This window comes from Molothrus ater, chromosome 1 (genome assembly GCF_012460135.2).
Source record: "Molothrus ater isolate BHLD 08-10-18 breed brown headed cowbird chromosome 1, BPBGC_Mater_1.1, whole genome shotgun sequence".
NCBI classification, from domain to species: Eukaryota; Metazoa; Chordata; class Aves; order Passeriformes; family Icteridae; genus Molothrus; species Molothrus ater.
Window position 1 is genome coordinate 98467162 of NC_050478.2, and position 24948 is coordinate 98492109.

Consider the following 24948-nt stretch of genomic DNA (forward strand, 5'->3'; position numbering starts at 1 on the left):
GCACCCTCACTATGTTCTTTTCAATACACAGTGTCTTCAGACAAGTTTGATAAGGACTGTTTCTTTCACATTCACTCTGCATGAAATACTGCCCCACAAGCCTGAGATATTTTGTTGAATAATGTGAAAAATGCTCGAACAAGCACCCAAAACAACAACAAAAAAGCCTAGCCAGAAAAAATTTGCTATTGCCGAGACTGAAAACCTCTCTTCAGATATAAACAGTGATTGAAATACATTTTTCTGTGATTCCTCAGAAAGGTCTCCTTGACTGTTCAGCTTTTGTTCTTTGAGTAATCTGTCCTTCGCAATGTGCTGAAATGAAATGAATGCTCCTTTTCAATGTTACTTTGTGTGCAGATTACTGCTTAGAATTAAGTACACTCATAGCATAGAGAATCTCCAAGGTCTTTAGGCCTTCTAAACCTCACTCAAGACTTATTTCAGAGCCAAGTTGAGCTTTGTTGGACTTTTCTTCAATGTCACAAATATTATTCTTGCAGCCATGGGAAAATAGGAACTTTTCTACAGGAAACTGGAAAAAGAGGATACCCAAGTCACATTCCTTCTATTCAAATCTTGTCCTGCTCTGTCACAGCTTTACAGTCAAAAAACATAAAATGGGAAAAAATTGGAATGTACACTTTAGTCTTGGTGGTTCTATTTGACTTTCCTATTAGAACTCCTCTCTTTCCATCTCTGTTACATTTTAACAAACTGTTGTCCTACATCATACAAAGATGCTGGAAGGAAATAAATAGTTTTCGCTATTATCTGTCTGTCTATTTAAGCAATTATTTTTGAATAAGTATAATAAAAGCATGGTGACTTCCAACGAAGGGGTGAAATGATGCATCTGACTCCATGGATATAATTAATTACTTTACTATACTATATTATTCTATATTATATTACACTACATCTAGACTGAATCTGCCAAGCACCCGACTCAACACAACTGCACTCAACTGCACAGAATCTCGTGACTGCCGGCCGACAGTCCCAACACACACATGGATTCAATTGGTCAATGAATCAAAACACTCATACCAGAATCCAATTACCAATTTCCTCCAGGTAAACAATCTTCCACCGTGCATTCCACTTGTTCCAAAACACAGGAGCAGTAAATGAGATAAGAATTGTTATTTTCTTTCTCTGAGGTTCAGAGAATGTGAATCCCAGAAATATCCACGGGAAGTTGTGCCTTGCTTTTCTCTGTGAAGAGAAATGCAGCTACAGATAAGGATGAGTATTTAAAATATTAATAATTAAAAAACTTAAGGATTTTTCAGATCTGAGATAAATTAATCCAAATATATTTTTTCAGTGTGTTTTTTCAAACTGACTAGTATGTTACAAACTCAGAAACCAGATTTCTCCTTCATAAGACATGTTATTCTTCAATGCTAAAGCCTTGAAAAGAATGTCTAATGCCATTGCCAAATGGGTAGGTATTTTCAAAATTTTTCTTTTTGCCTCACAGAAGATGGCTATTGTTAACTAAACATAGAATTATATTTAAAATTTCTTTCATTGTGCCAAAAATCACTGAAAAGCCAGTAATAGCTTACAGTTTGTGAAGAGCCTTCATTTTCTTAAAGTGCAGATAGTGGAAATGAAACTAGCTACAGAAACCTACAGGTTTTAAGATACATTTGCCCTTTGTCAGTTTAGTTGGAGAAAATAATCTGAGAGGTGGTAAAATCTGTTATGACAAATTCTATTCACAGAATCACAGAATATGTTGAGTTGGAAGGGACCCACAAGAATCACGGAGTCCAACTTTTAGCCCTGAACAGGACCATCCCCAAGAGTAACACCATGTATCCGAGATAATTGTCCAAATGCTTATTGAACCTTGTCTATGGGTTTGGTGCCGTGACCATTTCCCTGGGTAGCCTGCTCCAGTCTCCAAATACTCTCTGGGTGAAAAGCCTTTTCTTAATATCCAACCTAAGCTTCCCCTGACAAAATTTCAGGCCATTCCTTTGGATCCTGTCACTGGTCACCACAGAGAAAAGATCAGTGCCTGCCCCTCCTCTTCCCCTCACAAGGAACTTTTAACTGCACTGAGATCTCCTCTTAGTCTCCTCTTCTCCAGGCTGAACAGATCAAATTACCTCCTTCTCTCCACACAGTGCTTCCTCTCAAGGCCCTTCACCATCCTCATGGCTCTTTTTCAGATGCTCTCAAATAGCTTAATGTCTTTCCTGTATTGTGGCACCCAAAACTGCACACAATATTCAAGGTGAGTCTGCCCCAGTGCAGAGCAGAGCATGACATTCCCCTCCCTTGCCCAGCTGCTGTACCTGATGCTCCCCAGGACAGGATTTTGTCCTCCTGGCTGCCAGGGCACTGCTGACTCAGGCTCAACTTGACATTGACCAGAACCCCTGGGTCCTTTCCTGTGGCACTGCTTTCTAGCATCTCTGTCTGTACATACATCCAGGGTTGCCTCATCCCAGGTGCAGAATCCATCACTTTCCCTTTTTGAAGCTCATACAATTGGTGATTGCCTAGCCCCCTAATTTTTTGAGTTTTCTCTGCAAGATCTCCCTGCCTTCAAAGGCTTCTCCCAGTTTTCTATCATTTGCATACTTGCTTGATATTCCTTCCCGTTCTGCATGAAAATCATAAACATGTTGAAGAATACAGGGCTGACCATGGAGACCTGTGGAATACCACTAGTGACAGGTTTCCAGTTTGACATCACCCCATTCACTGTAACGTTGCACCCAACCTGTGAGCAAGTTACTCAGCCAACACCAACCCATGTTGTGTTTATCTAGCTGTGTGCTGAAAATGTGTCTAGTAGTATCCTGTGAGAGAAAATATTGAAAGCTTTGCTGAAATCCAGAAAGATTACGTCAAGTGGCTTCCACAGATCAATTAGGTGAGATACCATGTTATAAAAGGAAACCAGATTTGATAAGCAGTACTTTCCTCTCATAAAGCCATGCTGGTTGTGACCAATTACTGTGTTGTCCTCCAGGTATTTTTCAATATCTCCTCAATAACATTCTCTATAACTTGAGGAGGCACCGAAGTGAAACTGACAATCCTGTGGTCTCTGAGGTTCTCATTCGTGCCATTCTTGAAAAATGGGACAACATTCACCAGCTTGCAGTCATCTGGGATCTCTCTGGATTCCCAAGACCATTCAAAAAACATTGATAGATGTTTTGCAATGACATCAGCAGCTCTTTGAGAATTCTCAGATCAACCCCATAAGGCCCTATAAATTTTTAGGGATCCAGCTTGAGCAGCAGTTCCTGGACAATTTCAGAATCGACTGGGAGTTTGATCATTGTTGCAGTCATGGTCCTCCAGCTCAGGGCTGTGAGAACCCCTTGGTGCATCATCCATGCCAAAGGCACAGGCAAAGAATCCATTAAACACATCTGCCTTATCCATGTTGCTGTTTGGCTGGGAAGGAGAAAGTTGTAAATTTTTGCTGCTTCTTCATGGTACCCTATCACCTTTAACATTTTTGCAGGCATTTTGCTGAGCAGGGAAAGTGGGTAAGAAGAGGTTAAAAAAATATCTGCATCACTCTGTTTCAGCTGTCAGACATCAGGGCTACTGAAGCTAGATATTCACCCTTCAGGCAGTTTTGTGACTGCAGCTCAAAATGAGCCCTATCTAAGCAGAAATGTACAATTATTCCAATCAAATTATTCCTAGGCTACACAATACAATTATCCAGCTTAATTTGAAAGATGAATTAATTGAAGGATTGTTTTGCTTTTTTTTTTTTTTTTTGCATAATAAGTCCCTGTGTAGGATATTCATAAAGAAAAGTTAAGCACTTGACTTTCATATTAGAGACTTTGAAAGGTCTTTTTAAAATCTCTTATTAAAATTTTAATAAGAAACAGACTTCATTTCAGCTCTTTACTTTTGGGGAGAGGAGGAGGTTTTAACACAGCAAATCAGCTCTTACATTAGCACAGAATCAATATATAGAAGTAGAAAGACAAAAGTGATGCTTTGTCAAAAACTTTTTTTTTCCCTTTTTCACAGATTAAGACTGATTGAAAGAACGGTTCAGCATGAATTCCTCAGTATTGCTATGTCTCATGGTGATGCTGGTTCAACTTTGGCCTTGCTCTCCCAGCACACAGAACTCCAGCGCTCAAAATACAGTTCAGTCTTTCACACCAGTTCGAAGAGTGAAACGTGGCTGGCTGTGGGAACCTCTTTTTGCAACTGAGGAACAGATTTCGCCGGATCCTGTGTATATTGGACAGGTATGATAAGTAATGATTCAAGGACAGCACAAGGTTACATTTAGCATGCTGAGTAGCAGCTTCTACCCTGACTCGGAAAGCCAAATATCTCCAGTGGCGTGGAAATAGCAAGAAAAGCAGAAAGAGGAGTTCAGGAAGCTGTAATAAGGCAGTACCACATTTCTCCTCTCCTGTGATCTTTCTCAAGGTCAGAGAAGTCCAAGAGCTTTAGGCCACAACAGTACCAAGCACCTTCCTTCACTGAGGACTCCTGTCAAGGAAACTTCACATGCTGTTACTAAAACTAGCTCCATGTGCAGCAGATGAAGGTATAAAGCTGAAAAGTTCCTTTCTTCCTTCTGAGTGGAAGTTAAGACTCATTTATCAACATCTGGCAATTTGCTTGTGCTATTTTTGGCACTGCATCAAAGCAGCCATACTGAGTGTAGTGTAGTTTACAAACAGTATTTAGTTTGATTTTCTATTACACTAAGTAGCAACTGATTTACCCCTCATTAATTTTTAATGAAGCTGATTAATACTAAATCCTTTTACCACTGAGAAACTACAGGAATCTGCATGGTTCATTAGATTAACGTAGGTTTAGTACAACGAGCAATTATTTTTCACCCTCCTTTAAAAATGTGCTTTAAGATAATTGTCTTAATGAGCGTTTATCTGCCCCCTTTTCTCTCTGCTTATCATTATTATTATTATTTTATTTATTATTATTATTTATTTTTGGATGCTAGAAGTAACTTTAATCTTGTGATCTGCTTTTCTTTTCTTTAAGGCCCTTTTTAAACGAATGAGCTAAAATAACTTTAACTGCTAATTAACTAGCACTAAAATTTAATTGGGCCCAAAGGGTGAAGTGCTCAAAATTCATTAATTACTTTTTCACAGCCCTTTCAAAGTAGTTACTATGGAAGTGTGATGTCTCACTTCTGAAAGAACAAGTGAAGACAGAATAGACAGAATACTGTCTATTTTTTAAACAACTATTATTACTTTTTCAATACTTTGGAAAAGTACTTCCTGAAAAAAAAAAACAAAGCATAAATGTCATGTATTTTCATGATCTCACCTTTTTATTTCTCACAGGTTAACTGGGGATTTTATTGAAGATTATTGTTAATATAATGCAGTGAAACAATTGTCTAATAAGACATGTTTACTTGTATCTTTTTATTGAGTAGAATATGCGCTGCTTTGAGCAAATGAAGTGGTAGTCTATGATCAACACATGAATTTTTAGTAATTAAGGCTCTGAAGAAAACTGCATCAACGAAAATACAAAGGTAGACAGTCTCTGTTTTTAAACCATTATTCCATATCAAAATCTTTTTTCAGTCAGAAAGAAATTTTCAAATTTTATTTAACATAGACTCATTACTCCTTTTCCATTATCAAGATTAAGAAAAAATAAATGTGTCCATCAGCACTGCAATGGCAGATACACAAGGATAAGTAGAAAAATATTTGTTCTCAATTCTCATTTACAATGGTAAGACCATTTATTTTGTTCCCAGCCTAAAAAAACAAGTAAACTTAGAACCTTTGCTATTCTTTCTCAGCAAATGTCATCTGTAAGGGACATCTCATTTAACATGTTCAAGGTCATGAAATCTTTTGTGGATAAATGATTCTGAGTGAAATTACTAAACACAGGCTATGTCTTAGCAGCCAGCCAAAGGCATGCTCCCAGACCCTAAGGGATTGATACACTCTGTGGTCACATCTGAGCCCCATGTTAGTTTGAAGATCAAGATATAAATCACTTCTCCCATGTCCTGGCTTATGTGAAAAGGAAACTAAGATCTATGGGTAACAAAGAATCTGTGTTGCCCCTTAGTGAGATGCCAGATTTGGATGGTGTTAAAATGAGTTTGATCAGACCACTTGTAAAGGGGGTAACATGGTCCATGTTTAGCACACAACTACTTATGTTGAAAATATTTAAGTTCTTCATATCTTAAATGGTTCTAAACTCCCTAAGACTTGAAAATTCTGTATTTTGTACTGGCAAGGACAATTAACTGTGAATATTTTAGGTGTTAAATACTTTTACAGAACTCAGAGTAGGAACTCAAAACTGTTCCTCATATCTCAGAGCTGTGTCCCAGTCACATTCTGAATCAATTATCCATCTGATGCATGCAGACAATTATGCATTATGAAAATCTTAAAAGGCATAGTCATTCTTCCAAAGAAAAGTTAAAACTATTTTTGCAACCTCAGAAGTTATTACAAAATATTTGAGGAGATCCAACAGGGAACTGTTACTTTCCCGTTCTATGGCTGCACAATTACAAGGACCTTTAGGTTCAATAAACATAAGCAAAACAGTGAGATATTAAAGTCAACAGTTAGGCATATCATTTGCGTTTTAAACATGTTTCTTCATAAGAGAATCAAGTTGAATTTTTTTTTTAACTTTGGATTTTTCAATTAGTATCCAGGCTCTTTAGAGAGTTTCATATTTTTTGTTCTAAAACCAAAATAAGTGGAGAAAAAAAAATAGAGAATTAATGATATAATGGAAATTTTTGTTCCCATAAAATTCAACTGTGGATGCTTGCTATGTCAGGAAATTAGGTTATTGCTCTTAAAATATTGCACTATTATATATCACTAATATCAACAGAACTATTTGGTTGTCGTGAATAAATGCAGCTGGACTAAAATTGTCTCCAAAGCTCAGCTTCATCAAAGGAATCATCACCATAAAGTTCATCTTAGCAATACAACAAAGGATGTAGATCATCCTGGATAGAAATGGAAAATGTCTATCAATTAATATAATAATACAGAGTAAATAATACAGACTTTCACCCAGAATGTCTTTTCCCCTCTAATATTTCAACAGAAACAGAACATCACTGTTGCATACATTTCCACTTAGCATTGTTGAGTAAAAAAAAAAATAAACAACTTAAAAAGTACATGTATCATCTGCAATAATAAAAATTAGATAATGTTTAATGACCTTTGCACTGTTTTCAGCAGAATTGTAGGGGACCTGAAAACATGAACTAAAGTAGGTACTTAGATGCATTCCCTTCACTTCAAAGTAGCTGAGCATCTCTTTTCAGGTATATCACACATTTAATAGTCTGTTGTATCAATACTTTTAAATAAATAAAAAAAATTTAAATTCAAATGGTCGGCTGAAGATGTGACAGTACCTCCTTTCAAACAATCATGTCCAAGAAGGCTCGTTAGCAATAGAGTTCACTGTAGAATCAAAACAAAACATAAAATGAATATTTCAAAACTTCATTCTTCCTAAACTGTGACTTATTTTTCTCCCTTTTACTTTCAGCTGAAATCAGATTTAGACAAAGAGGATGGCAACTTAGAATACATTTTGGCCGGGGAGGGAGCTGGAAGCTTTTTTTACATTGATAAATATACTGGCAAAATTTATGTAAAACAAAAGTTGGATCGAGAAAAGAAACCTTTCTACATTCTAACAGCAAAAGCGATTAACCGGAGCACTCAGCTTCCTGTTGAACCTGATTCAGAATTTATCATCAAGGTTCGAGATATCAATGACAATGAGCCACAGTTCCTGGATGGACCATATGTGGCCACTGTTCCAGAGATGTCGCCTGAAGGTATGATATACTGTGAATCAAACTCTTTATTTCCTGATTTTTTCTAGACAGCTATGTTGAAGTAAAATTTTCATAGCATATTTAACAGACTGCATCTCAGTAACAAGGAAGGAAACTGTTTTATAGGTTTGGAAATTTGCAAAGGTATATTCTTAACTTGAGGGTTGTAAATACCTCTACTTAACATTCTTGATTTTAAATATTTAGGTACCTGCATCTATCCAAGTCCTTTTACAGATTCTAGATACGTGCTTGGATTGACTGTAGACATTTTTCTTTCCCGTCAGTGATTCAGCCTTGAAATTTGCACTTGTTTAAAAATATAACGTTCTCAGTAGAAATAGGTAGAGTACTGCAGCCAGTTGGGAAGAAGTGATAGCTACTTTCCCTGTCTGCATGTTGCCTACTTATTTACACTACCAAGCCTCTTTCCTTTCAGTCAGCTTCTCCTTGTTTGGATTAGATACTGTGCAGTGAATGCATTCTGCCTTCTGACTTCTTAAGTACATGAATTGTAATTTTATTGTCAAGAGGAAAAACTTAATCCCTGTACCTCTTCTTTCTCACTTTTACATGATCCTGTATTAGGATCTGTCATGTATCTGGAAATTTAATACAACAAATGCAAAGCAAAGTCAACATCTGGCAAATATAGGTATATGTATATACATATGTTTACATACACATCTGCATTCATAATATGTGGACATGTAAGCCTTCAAAAACCCCAAAGTGTTTATACAGCTGCCGTAAACAGGAAAGTTATAGGTAATATCTCCAAATAGGTATCTTGAAAATCAAAGGGAAACTACATTCTTCAGATCTTACAGAAAAGATTCCAGTAATCTTTCAAATTTATATACCTACTTCTTTTGCTTATTTTTATTGCAACTGATATTGAAAAGAAATTCAAATATTGTGGTGCTTTAAATAGTATGAATCAGTGAGGTCATTATTGTAATAACATCAGATGCTATTAAGCATTATCTGCTCAAGTTTTAGAGCAGAATCAGTGAATATTTGACAGCAAGCCATGAACATTATCTTCTTCTACCAGCCAGGATAGAAGGTTAAAGAAAAGGATATTCATGCCTGTTATTTATTTGAAAGTGAGGTTAGTATCCTAATTTCTGCCAGGATGCAGCAGCTAATCATCACTACCAGCAGTAGCTGCAAAAGACATGCGTTTGATCAATTTACTTGCTAGTGATACTTGCTACCTGCTTATACCACTTTCCACCAGGGAAATTACTTCTATTGTTTCTTCATTGTCACTTTCTTCTGTGCAGACAGACTTAATTCTGCACCTGACCTCTTGCTCAAATAACTTTTTCTAACATAATCAGTTGCTAGTTCAGAGGGCTCTTCCAGCTCTTGCATCTTGTTCATTTGCTCAAGTGTGTAGACAAGATAGGTTATTTGTCAAAGACCTTTGCATTTTTTATGTGCTTATAGTAAAAATGAATACAATTCATTGTCTAGAATTACCTAGGATTTTCAAAAATTTAGGACTTTGATAAATCCTTTCTTTTTCTTTTTCTTTTTTTCTTCCCTCTGTGGTAAAACACTGTTTATAGACTCCTTAGTCTGTTATAAATATATTTTGAATGGCTGATTATCTAGTATGTCTTCATTTATACTCGTAGAGATTTGTAACCACTCACATAAATGTAAGAACAACTGAATTTCTTACATTTTATCTTTCTGTCTTTATGACAGCTATATGAGAAAAAAAGAAAAAAAAAAAGAAAAATAGTCAAGTAGGATGGTACTTAAGACCAAAAACAACAGTAGTAGTTTTCCCATATACTTCTGTTTCTTACCTGAAACCATCAACAAGCAGTTGACAATTGAGAAGTTTCACTCTTTACTGCCTTGAGTTTGCTATAAAGAGATACACTAAAAATGAAAGGCTCAGCTGTCTTTGTCCACTCTCCTGTGTCATCTATTATATACTTACATTCCTAAAACATGGTATCACTTCAGCATAAAATTAATTAAGCTGCAGAAAATGTAATTTACTTTATGATATTCCTGTAATATTATAAATTAAAAAAGTATTCCAGTGAAATATAGAAACATATGAAATGAAAAATTAAATTAAAAATCAGAAGTAAAGCCATGTCTCATTTGTCAGAATGGGTAAAAAATGAAGTAAGAACCCTATTTGCCTTCTCTCTCAGACATACTTCCTGAAATAGTAAACTTACTGATTTATGATCATCCAGTGTATGATAGATGAATCCAGGTCATCCAGGATCTTGAAATATTTTCTGCATTACTGCTTCTACACTTGACCTCTCTAGCACTAATACCATAGCCATTTCAGAGATCTTTCTTTCATCTACCTCTTCCATGGAGACACTACTGGAATACTAATGCTTATGTCTGGAGTATAAAATGCAAGTGGAGTGCATACTTGATAGTGGTCAGCTCCAAAACATGAAACAACTGAGACACACACCATGAGCACTTCTGGGGCCTCACTTATCCTGCTTCTCAAAAGGCAGGGACTGCACTACTGAGGTGAAACCTGTTTCAGTGTGCATTCTAAACCAATCTTACAAGGAAATTTATAAACTCGTAGCAGAGAGGAAGGATAGCCCACTGAAGTTTGCAGTATCAGCACAGTGGTTGATTATATTAGTGGTTTTCGCCTAGTAAACTAAAACATACTCTTGCATAATAGGGGGTGAAGAACAGAGTTAATTTAAATGATTCAGTGCAATAGGAAGGCTTGCTCTTTGCTCTGTTTCAGTGCTCTCTAGCTTCGGTTGAGCTCACTGATGCTCGGTCTCCTGGTAATTTCCTCACAGAAAACACTCTTAGGAAGCATGGTCAAGACTTGGAAAAGCAGGTCACTGCTGCTGCACATTTTGTCTGGAGCTAAGAAAGCGAGTAGATAATAATTCAGAGCTGGTCACTTGCCTCAGACAACCACAGAAAAACCAGAAAATACACTCAAATAACTGTTTCTGATGTTAGTTACAAGCACCAATATATATACAAATGTGCCAACAAATTAGAATACATTTTAATTCTTTATTAGCTCTCTTTTATCTTCAGTACTAAATTTTATTAGGGTTTTATATGCAAGTGTCACAGTAAATGAACAGCGTGTCAGCAAATGGACTCTCTTCTGAGAACACAGGACTCTGCTTTACCCTCAGGCATCTGCTACAATTTTACACTGTCTTCCTTAAAACTGTTAAACTTGTACAAATGCAGTATATCTGAGGGAGTGGTTAAGAGTCAGATGCAATCATCTATCAGTATTTAATGTCTTTATAGATCTCAAGCTCTAGTTAGAAAAATGAAGAGCTATTTGCCATATGAGGGCCCCACAGTATGCCTAATGGGCTGCAGGGTATAAATGGCACTCTACCATAATTCGCCTGAGAAGGGTAAAATCAAGGCTGCAGAGATACAAAGTAGCACTTTGCCTTAAATAAAGCTAATCAAAAAGTTCAATTGTCAGTTATATCATGTGATGTTTGCAATGTCAGGACTAGGGCTTTGTGGTTTCTTAACTTTGGAGGGGTGTGTGCAATGTGAAATATGTTAATTGATTGTTTTAAAATAAATTATTTGTATCTGTTCAATTATTCTTCTCACAATCATGTAGTTACAAATAATGGCTCTTGGGAGTTTTTGAGTATGGAATATTAATATTTCAATTTCAGCCACCCAAATACAAATATTAGGTAAATATGATACCATTCTGCAAACGGTTTGAGGTGGGTTTTGCGTTTTTTCTGGGTTCTGTTTTGTTTTTTGTTGTTGTTGGGGTTTTGTTTCAGTTTTAGTTTAGTTTGTTTTGGTGGATTGTTTTTTTCTGATGGTTAAATGTATAAAGAAATATAAGTTTCATGAAGTGGAAAATTAAAAAGTACTCTAAAGCCAGGATAACATTTTTCTTCTTCTTGCTACATAGTCCATCCTTAATTTAGAGGTTCATGTACTTATCACACAATCTTTGTTCTAAAAACATGTGAGAAATTATAGCCTTACTGCTGTGTTCTGAAATACTCTAGAAGAGTTAACAGACAAGAATAAAAGTGTGTTTGGGTCCCAGAGAAGAATGAAATGCTGATTTAGATTCAATATTTCTTTATACTGCTTAGAAACTGTGCAGAAAATGGATTTACCTTTAAAAGTACAAAGGCTGTGATGATGACTTTGAAGACCTACATATGTTGTATTTTATCACTGATTTACTAAATATGTTGCTATAAATAAGTGCATTCCTAAACATAGTTGTGGACACTTGAGTTTGTTTAGTAGAAATGGCATTAATGACATACTAAACCTGTTGGGTCATCCATAGTGCCTGATCCTTTCCTAACTAGCAATTTTTTTTTAAGCAACTGTGTTCTAGCCATGCTAAATGTTCTTAGAGGATGAGTTTTCTGCAACTCTGAGACCAATTTTCATAGATCACAGCTGATATGAAGTTAATAGTCATGTAGCTGAAGATTCCATTTGCTCTTTAGACTTATTAAAGAATTCTGTGTTTTCTGAGGCATATATGTGCACTGATTAAATATGAATTTGTAATTTTAACTTTAAAATTTCTACAAAGCAATAGGATCTGTTTATATATTTATACATCTATACACACATCTAAGTCATCTATATTTATGCATCTAAACCCACATGTCAGATATTTGATATTGTAGATAAGTTATGAAGGACCAATATGTCCAAAATTTGGTGTGAATTAATAACGGCTTAGTTTACTCTCTGCCCGAGAGAAGAAAACATGCATTATGGAATCACTTCAAATGCTGCTCAATAAATTGAGAGAAAATGAAAAATAATTTTTTATTTAAAGAAGCAAATTATTTATCTTAGCCTTTCCTTAAGTTGTAAATGATCAAATTGGCAGCCAAATTTGTAATAAAAATTTAACAAAGATTAATTAGATCAATAACAAAAAATAGGATTTCAAAAGACCACCACAGCCATGACAGCATCAGCCCCAGGTGCAGGCGCTGGGTGAACCGAGATCCGACCGACAAAGTGCCAGCCTTTCCCCAGTGGTTCACCCCGAATGCTTCAAGCAGATAGCTTATATACAGCTTATTCTGCCTGAGGCAGGGATGACCGAACCTTTCTTTGTGTCTCTTCACATGTAGAACTGGGTCCACACATGTGCAAGAACAGACAAAGGTAGGTCCAGGTGTCCAGACGGATGTCTGAGCACCTCGGCAGAGCCTGTATTCTGTATTCAGATGTAGCAGTGACACCAGTTCTTGAGTAGGTAGATGTAATCCTCCCAGGTGCAGGTCCCCGTGAGTGATTTAGACATTCCAAGAAACTAGTAATCATGGCCCAGGAAGGTTTCTTTCATACGTTAACAGACTTGATATTATCTCAAGGTTGTCCAGGAACTAATTGAATAAACGTAAGACTCCACTCCCAGCCAGGGTGGTCACAGACTTATCTTAGATTCTACAATATTTTATACACATATATAGCATGAATTATCTCTACCATATACTGCACTTATATGAGAAAGCTTTTCTTTTCTATTTAAAAATAAAACTATTTAGCTGCTAGCAGACCCAGCAATGAATATATTTGTTTTATTTGGGACAAATATCACATTTGCTTTTATCATTAAAAAATGGTGGTTTTGGTCTAACTCCTTGCACTCCACCTTTTCTTCTTCTTTTCCCCTCCAGCCTAACTATACTGCTGTATTGATAAGCAGGTGCAACCGTCTGAATGTATGCCAGAAATTTTTAGAAAGTAGCTTGATTTCCTGCTGTTCCTCACAAGAAGTGATATTTGTTTTCTAATGCAGAATCTAGGTGAGGAAAAAAAGATAAAAATAACGATTACCTTAAAAAATGATGTTACTGCGGATATTTTTTTTAAAGGACAGTCATTAGACAAGGTGCCATGAGATTACTGTCAATCTTCTATCTAGGATATGAACAGCTTCCCATCAAAGAACAAACCAAGCTTTGCAGTTTGATTCCACTGTGTTTTTGCACTGGGATTTCTGCCACAAGTTTTGAGCTGGGACAAGCTCATTAAAGACTCAAGAATAAAAAATTTTATCAGAGCCTTGTTATACTTATTGGTTGCTTTGCTTGTTAACAATTAATTTTTTTATCACCAGTGGGCCTACTGGTGATATAGTGACTGTGTTTTCTTATTCCTGTGGGAAAATTCTGTAAAATACTTTGAAGGAGAGGAGGAGAACAATTTGCTTTACTCCACTGACATATTAGAAAATAGGCATGATATATGTAGCATTTTAAGCAATATAAATGTAGTGTTGAAAAAACATATATGGTTTATTTTTGTTTTAATTGAAATTTTGAATGCAACAAGAACAGCTGCTGAGGAAATATTTTCCCTTTTTAATGGTAAATTTAATAGATGCCATTTGCTCTGTAAATTTTTAGGACTGTTTATTAGTATAACTGGTATATTAAAAGGTTTTTAAAGAATTTATATTTTGTAATTATGAGACAATTTATACAAGAAGAAAACAAACATAATCTATTTTATTTTTCCTTGAGGTACTTCGGTTACACAGGTAACAGCTACAGATGCTGATGATCCTTCGTATGGGAATAGTGCTCGTCTGCTTTACAGTCTTGTTGAGGGACAGCCTTATTTCTCTGTGGAGCCGAAGACAGGTACTACAAGTGCATTTGTACATTCATAAACTCATGAAATGGATGCAAGCAAAATTGTTTTTCTTGATTTAAACAAAGATCAAGTGACACCACTCTACACTCTTCCATCTCTGCATAACTCCTAGAGCTGAAAAAAAATCTTTTCTTTCCCATAGGAAGATGAAATTCTTTCTCTCTAGCAAATCCAAACTTTATTAGAAAATTATCTTGTTAGACTCTAAATATCACACTTTATAAATTAATCTAGGAACAATTCTGAATCAACACCTCTATGGCACATCATGTGATATTACTATCTGTATGTTGAGAAACAACAGATATGTGACATCCCTCCAAAAACCTAATTTCTGAGTAATAGAGATGTTTCTATATGTTAGAGGAAATATATGGAGTATTCTGCTCCCCAGAACTCTAAATATACAGAATGGTTTTGACAAGTACAGTGTACTTGCTACCATGAGGACTACTAATAGCCAGTGTAAGAACAGTTGTGCTAATGCACAGTTTAGAATGAAAATTCATAACTGGATGCAGTGATACATGTTATATGCATACTTTATTATAAACCCATGTCAGATGTTGAGAAAAAAATGAGACTTATATGCCATTGTATTATTCTTTTTATTTTTAGGGGTCATTAGAATGGCTTCCCAAATGGATAGAGAAACAAAAGATCAGTATTTGGTCATCATTCAAGCCAAAGATATGGTTGGGCAACCAGGAGCACTTTCTGCAACAGCCACTGTTACCATCAATCTCTCTGACGTCAATGACAATCCACCTGAATTTCAGCAGCGTGAGTAGAAGCTAATTACAGTAATGGAAGTCTTGAGGAAGTTTAGCTCTCCTGTGTCTCTGTTAGGTTTGCAGGTAGGTCTTTTTAGAACATGGCTGTGCTTTGACTTTAGCATACAGCTTTAAAAAATAAAATAGTGAAGAAAAAAAACCGCAAAGATCTCACAAAAGCTCAAAAAACAAGAGGAAAAGAAAATCTATCATTTCAAAAATCTCAAGTCTGCTGGTTTCACTTATTAATAGACTCTGGAGACAAATAGTTTAACTGCTTTCCCTATAATTTGCACAACCTCAGCCTAAAATATGGAAAACAGGATATTTAGCATCATTTTCACTCACCTTCTTTCTTCTTTTCCTCTCTTCATTTTTTTCTGACACGTGCTAGAGAGTTTTTGGCAAATGATGTGAACCTCTCTGTCCAGATAGTTTCTAGCAGATGTGGGAGCTGCTCATTGGGCCATCAGAAAAAAACTACACTGTTGGAAAGTGTGTCCTTGGCTGTTTTTTCACCATGTTCAGTCACAGAAGCCTAGAATAGTTTGTGTTGGAATGGATCTTTAAATGTCATCTAGTCCAACCCTCCTTGAGCAGGGATGCTCAGAGCTGCATTCAAAGTGACCTAAAATTTTTCAGGAATGGAACATTCACCTTGTCTTTAGGCAACTTGTGTTGGTGTTTCATCACCCACAGAGTAAAAAACTCTTATACTCTTATACTATTTTCTTATATCTAATCTAAACCTTCCCTCCTTCAGTTTAAAACCATGAGCTGTTTTGGTTTTTTTTCTAGTCCTTTGCTCTATACACTGATGAAGTAGGGCTGAGAGCGAAGGGCTCCCAAGGGAAAGATTGTCCTGCCCTGCACCCAAAATCTATACAATGCCAGATCACATCAATTGCTCCGGTAGAAGCTGGGACTTTTCCCCACTCTCTGAGAACCTCAAGATACATTTTGCCAGTTTTTGTTTCTTTAGGACTCTACTACATGAGTGTCTCTGAAGAGGCTCCCGTGGGCACCACTGTAGGCAAAGTCTTCGCAGAAGACAGAGACATTGGGGACAATGCAGCCATGGACTATTTCATTGAAGCAGATAGCTCAGGTGTTTTTAACATCATTACTAATGATGAGACTCAAGAAGGAATTATCTTACTAAAAAAGGTGAGATCTCAGAAACTTTAAAAAAATCTCTAATAATTGAAAGAAAATCCTCAAGCAAGCTGGATGTGCAAAAAATGTCTACTGCTTTGGATTCTCTTATTCTTTTTTATTTAGGGTTTGTGATTTGATTGGAATATTATGAGGGATAAAAAAGAAAATGCTTTTCTTTCTGTTGACATTTTTCACTCATTCCTATTACTGCTGGATATAATAGCGACAGTCAGATAAACCTTAATATTATTCCTAACTGTGCCACACAGTGTATTCTGTTGTGAGAAAATGTTCTATCTCTTCTGTGCATTGCCTGTAAAATATTTTTTAATAAATAGAAAGCAATCTCACCTCACGTCCAACACCTCCTGTTAACTGAAACAAGAATTCATTAATATATTAGATAATGGATTTTTTGTTGGGACATAGTTTTAAAAAGCTACTAAGTACAATCAAAAAAGACCAGTTTATGAATTAAGAAAATTAATATTCTTTGATACTGTGCAATTTATTTTGCAATCACTCAGAAAGATTTCTCAGTCATCTCAGGGATCATCTGAAATGAAGATAGAGTTCAATAGCCTAGTGAAATGTAGGCCCCTGAAGAATTGAATGCTTTAAGTGTGAAAGTTTTTTTTGTTTGTTTTGATCTTTTTTGTTTGTTTTGTGGTTTCGTTTTTTTTTTAGTTTGGGAAGATATTTATTTAGTAGATTTTTTTGTTTATATATTTGTTTATTTAATTAATTCAGAAGAAAAAAACTATAAAATTGCAGTGAAACAATATGTCATCAGGGGTGACATTCCATGGGAATTCTTTTTTACAGTGTTGCTTGACTGCAGCATTAAAGCCAGTGTGAAATGTGAAAGCAAACAAGCACATTTGAATTTGAAAGCGTTTTTAACATAAAGTGGAAACCTTAGAATTAACTTCTAGTAGTAACCTTTTTTTAAAACAATCTTAAAAGAAGTATAACGCTACTTTGTCTTTAATCTCACACCATTTATTGAACTATATATAATTTAAATATGAAGAAATAAATATTCTAAATCTCACTTTCTTTCTTAACAGAGAGTGGATTATGAGATCCAAAGGAGATACAGTATTCAAGTAAAAGCTGTAAATAGATACATTGATGAGCGCTTTTTGAAAGAAGGACCATTTGAAGACACAACCATTGTCAAAATCAATGTGGAAGATGCTGATGAACCTCCAGTTTTCACCTTGGAGAACTATGTGATGGAGATTGTTGAAGGCGCTATGAGGGGCACACTGGTTGGGGTTGTAACTGCCAGAGATCCAGATGCTGATGAGAGTCCAGTCAGGTACCTGTCTTAAAATGTGAACAGGCCTCAAATGCAAATGCAGTTGGTATTTCCGAAGGATATTTCTGTTCCTTCCCACAGCTCACAATTACAGTTAATTGTGCTTTTACTGTGATAGCCAAGGTTATTGCATTTGTCATGGTTTAACCCACATCGGCAGGTAAGGACCACGCAGGCACTTGCTCACTCCTACAGCCACTGGGATGCAAAAGAGAGATGAAAGCATAAAGTTGTGAGAACTCATAAATAAAATCAATTCAAATAAAGACAGTTGTTAATTATTATTTTATTGATATAATAATAATGATAATAATAGTATCAAAGAAAATAAGAGATGGGAAAATCCCAAATCTACAACAAATCCCCAAGAAAAAAAAAACAGTCATGCAAAAAGACCCAAAACAATTTCTCACCACAAGCCAACTGACACCTAGCCACTCAACCCAACAAAGCAGATTCTTCTTTTTATACTATCCATGATAAATAATTTTGCTGTCTCTTAAGGGAGAAACCAGGTAATTATCTTTACCATGGGATTTAAAAGTAAAATAGCTTTTTGAATTGCCTGACATCACTGTGTACTATGCAATTTAGACAAAGCAGGATACAGTGACAAATGGTTGAGACACAAAATAATTTATGGTGTAGAGATTTCTAATACGAGAAATACATATATATTATGCTACAGCTTCAGAGCTGTAAGTGGTGATTTGTAATGATTTGCCATTAATTTACTGTTATTTATAAGACTAATAATAGATTAAACTAATAAGAAAAAAAAAATGTACATAGATTTTTTTGTTCCCCCCTCTAAGAGGGCTCATTTGGTGATTTGATTAGATGACTTCAATATCTCCTGTGGAACAATTAAACATTAACACATATCTATAACTTCTTAGTCAGAAATGTTCTGGAGGAACTGGCTTCAAATTGAATATGTCCACATAGTCCCAAAACAGTGATACATCAATGAGTTATTTTAGAATAGAGTATATAATTTCTTATATAAAGATATGTTTTTTTGCTAAGTGCCATGAAAATGAATCTAATTTTGAAACCATTCTTATCATAAATGACAACAGTATTTATAATATAGAAAACAACTTGTGTTGCTTTGTGGACTCCAGGTCTCAAACAAATAAATTAAAAAAGTTGTACAAAACCTCACTATGTTAGTAATAAAAAATAAAAAATAACAAATACCTAATATATTTTTTCTGAAAATTTTTTATCAAGAATCAGATTACCAAAAAATGCCCAGAAAAAAACGACTATATCAGAAAAACTATAAATACCTTAAATAAAAATTTCTAAGTATCCAAACTTTGCTTCAAATTATAAGAGCTTTCACTTATAGTATTTTGCTGGTTCTTCGATTTATTTTCTTACTGTTTTTTAAAACAGACAAAATGTAGCTATAAATAACAAACTAGAGAGTCATTTAACTGCTGACACATTGTCTGAGCTGGAGTCCTAAGTGTCAACAGGAAACAGAAAGGCTTTGTCAAGAATAATTAAAGGTACAATAAAAAGGAAAAGTTGCATGTGGGCATTCCAAATTGGAGTGGAAAGAATCTTACAATTATTCAAACAGGTTTTATTTCCATGAAATAGACTTTATTAGCAACTGCATCATATGGTCTTTTGCTTTGTAGACCATTAAAAACAGCAGTAAATATATTTTGCATTATCTTTGGTTGCCATTTCAATTGCAATATCTTTGGTTGCTATTTCAGTTCATCTTTGTCCTGTGACAAGCCGTTAGACTTTAACAGCTTGAGCAGCATGTGTTTATGTATGTGCACATGTACATATCCACATATCCACAGCATCCAGATCCTTTTTGGAAAAGACTCAGGAGCACTGAGTCTTTCCTGCAATCTCCTGCAGTAGGATATTGTACTCTGCCTTAGTGTCACCTCATTACAGATAGTTGTCTGTCTTTATAGTGCCCCTTCCCTTGGCATCAGAGCATATCAGCAAAGATAAAATAGATTTGCTATTATACCTCCACTTAGATGTTGGTGTTATTCATTTCACAAGTGGCAATTTTGCTGTTTCTTTTCAATGAAGTCATTCACCTGCTGGGAGACTGACTTAGAAGTAAGAATGAATAATGCATTTCGGATTCAGTTCATATTAATATAGATCTGAGACGTATTTAGTTTTATAAAAAGAAGAGCTTTGATCTTGGCAGCAGTGAATTTTAAATGTTTATACATGTACATTTTTCATGATTTCCGAGTTGTTGCAGCACACATTTATATGCATATATGCACAGCTCTGTTTTCTCAGCTGACAATAGCTTTCTATATCCTTGCCTCTGATGGAACTTTTCAGTATTACAGAATGTCTTTCCTTTTTTTGGTGCAGGTACTCCATTGTCCACAGCAGGCATTTAAAGAGACTGTTCAGCATCAATGAGCACAATGGAGCAATCATTACCACTGAACCTCTGGACCGAGAGATAGCTTCTTGGCACAACATAACTGTTACAGCCACAGAAACAAGTGAGTAAGAAATGTAAGGAACGCTGGGGTTCTTACACTGTGAACTGTAATTATCCTCTGTATGTGCCTTCTTTTAAGTGGAGAATACATTCTTCTTTCTGATTATATTACTGTTGCTTGCTACACTAAGGAGCATTATTAAAATGATTAGTTAAATAAAAGTGGAATGTATTTTAGCTCCAAGGTCCTGTGCTTTTTCATAAAAGATGACCTTATGAAAAAAGAAATTGTAATAGGATCGAGAGTGTAATGCTTTCAAGTTACACTGAAGCATAAGAATTCCTCCTGCAATGCAAGATCTTATGTTAAATTAGACCCTGGTTAATTTCACACCAGATTTTTGACTAGTGTGAAATTAGCCAGGGTCTAATTTAACACCAGTCAGAAACCTGTGGCTCAAATTAATTGTGAATGTTAAGGCCTAAATCATCTAGACGTCTATTCAGGGACAATTAGAGCCTTGAAGCACCCTTTATATAGTTTTCACCTGTCAATTTTGTTTGAAAGTCAAATGCAAATTACCTCTGTTTGTGTTTTTGGTGATCTGGTTCCCCTCAATCTGGGACAGCACTAGAAATTTAATAGCACCTCATTTATAAGGCAGTTTAACAAGATTACTGGGATATTATTAAAAACTATTCCCATTCATTCTCAGGAAGGAGAAAAACAATATTAAACTAGAGTAAAATCAATAAATCAGACCTATTTTGCCAAATAATCTTAGCACCAGTTCTTTACTCCTGAATCTCAGTTAAATGTCATTTACTGCTATGACCACTTTAAACACATATTATTCAACTTCAGTGTTGCCAAAAAAGGGACTTCCCTGTAGAACATTACCACTGGAAGTCTACTATAGGATACTCAGTATCAATTTTCATTGAAGTCTTTAACTTGTTGGAATTGATGGTACTATCTTCCTTTTCAGCCTCTCTGTGAGATTTTAAGCATGAATTTCATTCTCATGTTGTTGGGCAGATGACAGGTGTTAGCAAATTTGATCTCTGGCATGTCTTGAACAGCTCTATGGAAACACAGCAGGACAACTTTGGCCTAGACTTTTTTGTTTAGTTAAACAATAAAACAGGAGAGAACCAAATGTTACAAATGAATAACTGTCTCTTGCAGCAAAAGAGAGACTTTCACGGTAATGAAAGTTATTATAGAGAAGTGGAGACCCCATTATGTTCAAATTCTTATTCTTTATTTCTTTAATGATGATAAGGTCACTGTCTATAATGATATGTTCAAAAGATCTGAAGTTAGGTCACCTTGGTCTGGGCACACCTGGAAGGATTTTTATCAGGAACTAGCAGTATATTATTCCTTGAAATATGGTTATATGTACTGTGTGCATGAGACATTTGGTGGATGACATTGTGGCTCCACCAAAGCACAGTCAAAATGTCATTAGAGTTCATCCAAATAAGATGTTCATCGTACCTTAGTCAAGTATTGAAACTGTGTTACAACAGGCCCCAGGAGCCTGTTGATATGCCCTGACATTCGTACACTACACAAGACTTTTGAGTCCATTGCAACGATTGCAGGGATCAGAGATTAGTGAGAGAGGCTTGACTCTGTTATTCTGGACCTGTGATGTGGATTATCCTATCCTTATGACATCGAGGGAGCATGTTTTAGAAGTATTCAGAATTAGGGCCTAATGTTAATTTGTGGGAACTTAAATGTGAGCAGGGAGAACTTGCAACCTTTTGACTGTACATTTTATGCCTAAAGCTCAAGAAAAGTCAAGTTTCCTTTCATAAGTTTTTACTTGGTTGTAAGAAACTTTCACCAAGTACAAAGCTGAAGCACAAACAATGGCATTCTAATTTTGCCTGACAGCAAGAAACTTTTGAATCCTTACTATCCAATTGACAGACAGTCAGTACTGGTTTTCCCTAAGCTCAGTACTGGGGTCAGTTCTGTTCAATATGCTTTATCAATGATCTGGATGATTGGACTGAGTGCACTATCAATCAGCTTACCTATGGCACCAAGCTGGGCTGTGGGAAGTTCTTCTGTTGAAGGATAGAAAAGCTCTGCAGAGAGATGTGGGCAGGCTGGATTGATGGACCAAGACCAATTGTATGAAGTCCAACAAGTTCCAGGTCCTGCACTTAGGTCACGACAACCCTGCATGGCACTACAGGCCAGGAGCAGAGTGGCCAGAAGGTCCTGGAGCATATCCAGGAGAGAACAACAGAGAGAGTAAAGGATTTGGAGCACAAGTCCTATGAGAAGCAGCTCAGGGAGTTGGGGTTGTTTGGATTGGAGAAAAGGAGGCTGGGAGGGAACATTGTCTACAAGTACTTGAAAGAAAGCTGCAGGGAAGTAGGGGTCAGTCTTCTCTGTCACGTAACAAGTAAGATGACAAGAGGAAAGGGCCTCAAGCTGTACCAGGGTAAGCTTAATTAGATACTAGTGATTTTTTTTTTCTGCAATAGGGTTGTCTAGCATTGGAATACGTTTCCTAGGGAAGTAAATGAATCACCTTCCTGGAAGTGTTCAAAAAAACCCTGTGGATGTGATACCTGGTAAAAATGCAGGTGTTAAAGTGGTAGGTGCAGCTGCCTATCTCTTGTCCCCAGCAAGCCTCTCCTGTCGAAAGGCAAGCTGAGTTAACATTCAGGCAATGCAGTCAAACCTCCACTCAACACTCACTGCAGCTGGCTCAGCTATAGAGGCAAGAAAGGCTCTTTTGCAAGGTTTTATTCCAGCAGAGTAACACTGCTACCGAAAGACAAACCCAGGAAAAGAGGATCAACCTTGTGGAGCATGCAGCTTATAAAGGGGATGGGGTGGGGGGTGGAGCTAAGGGGTGGGCAGTGACCAGGGAAGGAGAAATCCAAGGAAGTTGTGACACCATGGGGGAGACTGTTTTTCTCTTTGGGAGGGATGATTCTATGATAAGTAGTTAATGTTTCCAGGGCTGAGGGCTTGAGGATTGACCAGGGGGGAAGAATTCATGGGATGCTACTACCTGGGGTCATGGTTTAGTGATGAACATGGCAGAGTTAGATTGACATTTTGACTTAATTAAGTGAAAAGTCTTTTCCAACCTCAATTATCTATGATTCTGTGATCAGTTTTACTTAATACTGTCAGTCCCAATAAAATTAACTCAAAACAGACAAGAGTCATTTTATGTCTGATTCTTGCAGGTGTCTTTTCATGGGGGTCTCCAGACCTGGATACAGGACTGAAGTTCTGTGATAATTTCAGTATGGATAATATAAATTTAAAATTGAATGTCACCCTGCCTTGGTCACATATATATTTTTGTTGATAAGCTTTTAACTTTTTGGAGTAGTCGTTTCTTAAAAACTATTTAGGTTCATTTATTTTAGGAAGTAAAGAAATTTGCCTTAGCATAAATGATAGTCATGCTATAAAAACATAAATTATGAAGATAGCATTTATTGTTAGTAGTAGTGCTAGTATTATTGTTATCATTAAAGGTTTATGTTCACTTGGCTGATGTCAATGTAAGCTTTCTTTAATCCCCTGCATATACTGAATTCTGTTTTGTGTCTAGAGATGATAATTGCTTTTATTTTCAATTTAATAATACAGATCCCTAGCAATTTAAGTATTATCTTAATTTCCACACTGATCCATCTTGTTGCACTTGACATCTTCTTCTCTTTGTCCTTGTTTTTCAAGTCCTGATCTCTCTTGTAGAGATTGTGACGAAAAATTTTCTTCTGATTGGGAGATATTTAGATGTTGTACAATATGGGTACATTAGCCGAATGCATGTTGCCTACCTTCTTTTCAAAATGCAACTCATGCAGTAACACTGCTTCAAAACTGTAATAACTGTAATTAAATATTCACCAGACACTGATTTCAAGAGCGGCTTTGAAATATGTTGCTCCCTCCCAAAACAAAACAGTTATGATTTCAGAAAAATTAAAAATTTTCATATTGTTAGAAACTTCCATAGATACAGAAATGAGAGAAATGATCTTCCTCGTCATTTAACTCTATACTAAGGAAAAAAAATCCCATCAAGGCAGCTATGAAACTACTACTCAAATATATTAAAGAATTAGAAACAAGGCTATTACAAAACCCCCCCCCCCAAAAAAAAAAACAACAAAAAAAGCCGCAACATTTTCTTGAAAGAATACAGATGTGATTCCAACAATGTGCTACCTAAATGTTTGTGCAAGAAAAGGGTAAGCTTTAAAGCCAATATAGTAGCCATGAATCTTACAAACAAGCAAGGTAAGAATAGGCAAAACTAGCTGACTCCTTCCTGGGCCACTTTTTATACAACTGAAGTCACCAAAAGTATTCCCAGCTTTCTATTAAAGATTACAAAGCTCTCCTTTGAAAGACAATGTAGTCAAATCTCTGCCCTATACATCCAATTGTGACTTCAGTAAAAGAATTAAAGTAACTGCTACACTCTTGATATTATGTCTAAAAGGAAAGCATGCTACTTTTTATGTTTATCTAAAAGAAGCTGAGCACTATTTCATTACCTATTGTATTATTATGGATGTTTGATTCAACAAGAGAAATGTCATCCCGCAAAGAAGTATTCTTGAAATGAGTCTGACAGATCACAAGGTTTGGTAAATTAGCACAGCTGTAATGACTTCACAGGAGAAATAGAAATGTGAAACTGCTGAGTATCTATGCCTTTAT

At 35.9% G+C, this 24948-nt stretch overlaps 1 protein-coding gene across 2 annotated transcripts in view; it reads left to right on the plus strand.

Annotated features, from left to right (window-relative positions):
- The window catches only part of CDH19 (cadherin 19), a 112184-nt gene that overhangs the window by 70166 nt on the left and 17070 nt on the right, over window positions 1-24948 (plus strand). For both annotated transcript variants that reach the window (XM_036378590.2, XM_036378591.2), the window contains exons 2-8: window positions 4027-4253; window positions 7558-7852; window positions 14389-14508; window positions 15140-15304; window positions 16277-16461; window positions 17523-17776; window positions 20150-20286. In XM_036378590.2, coding sequence (XP_036234483.1) covers window positions 4056-4253; window positions 7558-7852; window positions 14389-14508; window positions 15140-15304; window positions 16277-16461; window positions 17523-17776; window positions 20150-20286 — 1354 coding nt within the window. In that variant the 5' untranslated portion in view covers window positions 4027-4055. The remainder of the gene's footprint in view (window positions 1-4026; window positions 4254-7557; window positions 7853-14388; window positions 14509-15139; window positions 15305-16276; window positions 16462-17522; window positions 17777-20149; window positions 20287-24948) is intronic.